The sequence below is a fragment of the Cervus elaphus genome, chromosome 31, assembly GCF_910594005.1.
Source record: "Cervus elaphus chromosome 31, mCerEla1.1, whole genome shotgun sequence".
Lineage (NCBI taxonomy): Eukaryota > Metazoa > Chordata > Mammalia > Artiodactyla > Cervidae > Cervus > Cervus elaphus.
The window spans coordinates 7153520-7158378 of NC_057845.1; the positions used below are offsets into that span (position 1 = coordinate 7153520).

The following is a 4859-nucleotide window of genomic DNA, read 5'->3' on the forward strand; positions in this document are numbered from 1 at the left end:
GACAAAACCAAATTGGGAAATATTCTACTAAATATGACACTCTTATGGCAAAAAGTGAAGAAGAACTAAAGAGCCTCTTGATGAAAGTGAAAGAGTAGAGTGAAAAAGTTGGCTGAAAACTCAACATTCAGAAAACTAAGATCATGGCATCCAGTCCCATCACTTCATGAAAATAGATGGGAAAACAATGGAAACAGTGACAGACTTTATTTTGGGCTCCAAAATCACTGCAGATGGTGACAGCAGCCATGAAATTAAAAGACACTTGCTCCTTGGAAGAAAAGCTATGGCCAACCTAGATAGCATATTAAAAAGCAGAGACATCACTTTGCCAACAAAGATCTGTCTAGTCAAAGCTATGGTTTTTCCAGTAGTCACGTATGGATGTGAGAGTTGAACTATAAAGAAAGCTGAGTGCCGAAGAGCTGATGCTTTTGAACTGTGGTGTTGGAGAAGACTCTTGAGAGTTCCTTGGAATTCAAGATCAAATCAGTCCATCCTAAAGGAAATGAGTCCTGTATAGTCATTGGAAGGACTGACGCTGAAGCTGAAGCTCCAATACTTTGGCCACCTGATGTGAAGAACTGACTCATTGGAAAAGACCCTGATGCTGGGAAAGATTGAGGGCAGGAGGAGAAGGGGACGACAGAGGATGAGATGGTTGGATGGCATCACCGACTTGATGGACATGAGTTTGAGCAAGCTTGGGAGTTGGTGATGGACAGGGAGGCCTCTCAGGCTGTAGTCCATGGGATCACAGAGACGGACACTACTGAGCAACTGAACTGAATTGAACTACTAAATATCCAACTCTTTAAAACTTTAAAGGACATGAAACTGAAGGAAAGATGGAGTACCTCTCACTTATTGGAAAAGACTGAACATATTTGGGAGCAAAGACAATGTGAATTGGATCCTGGAACCTAAAAAAAAAAAAAAAAAGATGTTAATGAAACAAATGATGAAGTAAGAATCTATAGTTAAGAGTTTTGTACAAAATTAATTTATTTGGCTTGATAATTGCATTATGGTTATAAAAGATATTAGGGGACATTGAGTAATGGATATATGAGATTTTTTTTTTGTAAGTTTAAGTAACTTTTTATAAATCTAAAATTATTTCAATTAAGAAGTTCAAAAGGAATATAAAAGTACTCTTTCCATTTCATTTCTTTGATCAGTTATGACTTCTTTCATGCATCAAACTTTGTTAAGTACCAGTCATATACTGGACACTATTAAGGATGGAGCAGTGAACATACCAGATAAAGTCAATATTTTTATGGAGCATATAATCTAGATTAACCCAGATCAGGAAATTCAAGACAGACAAAGATATAAGAAATGAATGAGTTAATTTCTGATAGTGATGGTTTATGTAAACACTAAACCACTGTCAGTTATGGGGAATTTAAAGACTTATTTGTAAGGGATGTCTTCAAACTGAGTACTCAGAAAAAGTTTCTACAGGAAAAGAGAGAATGCAAAGTCATTCTGACTGTTACTTTAAGAACTGGAGAGCAGAAAACCTAAAGTGGAAACAAAGTGGGTCTGTTTGAAGGACTGAAAAGCCACTCATAGAAGTGTGAATTTTTAATTGAGAAGAAAGGGGTTACCAGATGAACTGATGGATGTGGTCATAGCTTTTACATGTTGGATTATGTCAGCTATGTTTCCCAAGATGTATCCAGGTGTAGCACATAAAAGTGCAAGCAAATCAGTTAAATCTGAATGTCACATAAACAAATTATTTTTAGTATAAGTATCCCTCTTGCAATCTTTGGGAACTTCAATATTCTGAATTTCAGATTTGAAATTCATTATTTTGAAATTGAAATCTAATTGCATGTCTGGTATCTAGCAATCCCAATGTGGAACACTTACAGGATTTTGGTAAAGGAGAATTAGGTCTAATTTGTGCCATGTGTGCTATAAGATGGAGAAGAAATTGGCTGGGGAGTGTAGAGAATGATGAATGCAATTTGTCTTAAATTTCTAATCACTATTCATCTATGAAAATAGCAGTGTTAATTTGAAGATATATGGAATAACATTGGAAATATATATGAAAATGATATATGAAGTAATAAGACTGAAAATGGAATTGAAATTGATTGAACAAAAGAATACATCCAAAGTACTCCAATTAAACAGGGTTTAGGTAGAGACTAGAGATTATATGAGTGGTTTGAACACATCTCTGGGAACTCTAAGATTTGAGGACAAAATCTGAGCAGATTAAAGAGAGGATACTGAGAAGCAGCAGCTGCTGAGGTGGGAAATGAACCAAAGCTGTGTGCATAGGGTGAAGCTAAAGGTTGGAGTTTTTAGGAATAAAAAAAGAGGTTGGTGGATCTAAATGTACTCAGAAGCTGGGGAAAATGAACACTTGACCTCTGTATTTGACAAGACTCAGTGATTTTTGTTTGCTTATTTTGTATTTGGCCATGCCACATGGCATATGGGATCTAAGTTTCCCTACCAGGGATGGGACCCATACCCTCTGCAGTGGAAGCATTGAGTCTTAACCACTGGACCACCAGGGAAGTCTTATCTCTGCAGGAGCATTTCAGTAGAGTAGTGGAGGCCAAAGACCAAAAATTATGATTGAAGTGTTAAAGAGATACTAAAATGCTTCCACAGAAGTATACATATGATATTTTGCTGTCATATGTATAAGCAGAATATGGCAATAAAGATTACTTTGAAGGGTATTAAGGGTGAAATAAGACTTGCTTTATTTTTTGGAATATATTTGAGAATTGAGTATATCCAGAACACACCAGAAAAGAATGGGAGAAAAAAGTGATGCTGTGCAAAGCTCACACTGATATGATCACAGAGGGCAACTCAATTAGGGAGAAGCAAATTAATTCCTGAAAATAAATAATAGGAGAAAAAAATCTAGTAAATGTTGTAATTAGGAATATTGTGTGGTAAAAAAATAATGTATTCTATATATTAAAATCAGAAACACAAAACTACAGGTTACTTGTAGTATTTTTAAAAAAAAATAACTTATAAAATGATGGCTTACCAAAATTAGTCAACTTTGTGGACATGAAAGATCCATTATGATTTTGCTTAGAAAAGACACTGAATTCCTGAGAAAAAGCAATAATTTAAATCACAATTTAAGATTCAAAGGAATTTTTTTTTTGTATAAAATGTTACAAAATAACAACCCTAGTGATCCAATTGGATCCTAGGGATCCAATAACTAACATATCTTCTTTTTATGATATAAGGAATGGTTCTGAGAAGTTAAAATGAACATGTAATCTGGGGTAAGACTATGTAGGTGTCTTATGTCTCCTCTAATTTAAATGTTCAATTAAATAAAAGGAATCCAAACTGAGATGTCAACACAGCAAAGCTGTTGACTTTCTCTGAGGTTTCATCTTTGGTTGTGAACAACAAACTAATTAGATCAGTCATAAAGCTAGCCAGTGGCATGAAGGTGTGGTTGGTCACACCCACACTGAGGGCGTATAAAAGGCCCTCTGCAGGGAGAACTCTCCACACTCAAGCGACACTTCTACTCTCCTTCTCTACCCGAGAACAACCTCAACAACCAACAGCATGTGTGGCTACTACGGAAACTACTATGGCGGCCTGGGCTGTGGAAGCTACGGCTACGGAGGCCTGGGCTGTGGCTATGGCTCCTGCTATGGGTCTGGCTTCCGCAGGCTGGGCTGTGGCTACGGCTGTGGCTACGGCTATGGCGCCCGCTCTCTCTGTGGAAGTGGCTACGGATGCGGCTATGGCGCCCGCTCTCTCTGTGGAAGTGGCTACGGATGCGGCTCTGGCTATGGCTCTGGCTTTGGCTACTACTATTGAGGACGCCATGGAAGACTCTCACCCTCTACACCTGGACACCAGGATTCACCAGCTCTGAAGCCCTCATGTTCTGTGCCTTTCCCCTGGGTGATGGTTATCCCACAGCAAGGAAGTTTAGTGTGGACTATTCCTAGCCTACCTTCTAACCTAAATTCTCTGAATTTACATCAGTAAGAGATATAAAGTGAAATCCACCTTGACCTCAGAGTTTCATCAAGACGGTGATACCATAGTAACTGACTTGATGCCTTCCATGCTGTCTTTGTCTTAACCTAATAAACTTGTCCGATGCAAACAGCAATTCTGGTTTTTATGTCAGTTATTTGATATCCAATATTACTTACAGACACTTTTGGGCAGAATTTTATTCCTTGTGTTTGTACAGCTGAGGGGCTCAACATTGACTCTTGGTGGGAGGCCTTTGCCGCCTGGCTGTTGGAGGCCAGCCTTGGCTTCAGGAGGCTGGCTGTAGCTCCCTGCCATATGTGTTGTGTTTTATGCTTAGTCACTCAGTCATGTCTGACTCTTTGTCACCCCATGGACTGTAGCCCAACAGGCTCGTCTGTCCGTGGGGATTCTCCAGGCAAGAATATTGGAGTGGGTTGCCATACCCTCCTCCAGGGGATCTTCTCAACCCAGGGATTAAACCCAGATCTCCTGCATTTCAGGCAGATTCTTCACTGTCTGAGCCTCCTCCTTGCCATATTGGTTCCAAATATGGCTGTGTGCCTTCTCAAGGCTTGGAAAGATGAGAAAGTTACTCTAGCAAGATGGGTTCTGCAATGCCATACAATTTTATGTGTCAGAAACACACACACATGATTACATGCATTTTATTAAGTTGTTTGTTATATTTCATTGTTAGAAGTAAATAACAAGTCCTGTCCATTCTCAAGAGGAGGGCATGACTAAGGCATTGATAGCAAAAGGTACATTTGTAGGCAACTTAATAGTCTGTCTATCACTGATATCAATGGAAATTTCCTTAATTTTCAGTGCTGTCAAACAATTTATAGAAT

The 4859-nt window shown here is 38.7% G+C and overlaps 1 protein-coding gene across 1 annotated transcript; it reads left to right on the forward strand.

The window, feature by feature from the left end:
- The first annotated feature begins 3537 nt into the window (after nt 1–3537).
- Nucleotides 3538–4141, forward strand: LOC122687550 (keratin-associated protein 6-1). The gene has a single exon (XM_043893106.1). The coding sequence runs from the start codon at nt 3583–3585 to the stop codon at nt 3838–3840; it is 258 nt and encodes an 85-aa protein (XP_043749041.1). The 5' UTR covers nt 3538–3582; the 3' UTR covers nt 3841–4141.
- The last annotated feature ends 718 nt before the right edge of the window (nt 4142–4859 follow it).

What these genes read in the sequence shown, in the direction of transcription:
- LOC122687550 (XM_043893106.1), top strand. Translation starts at nt 3,583, where the DNA reads ATGTGTGGCTACTACGGAAACTACTATGGCGGCCTGGGCTGTGGAAGC.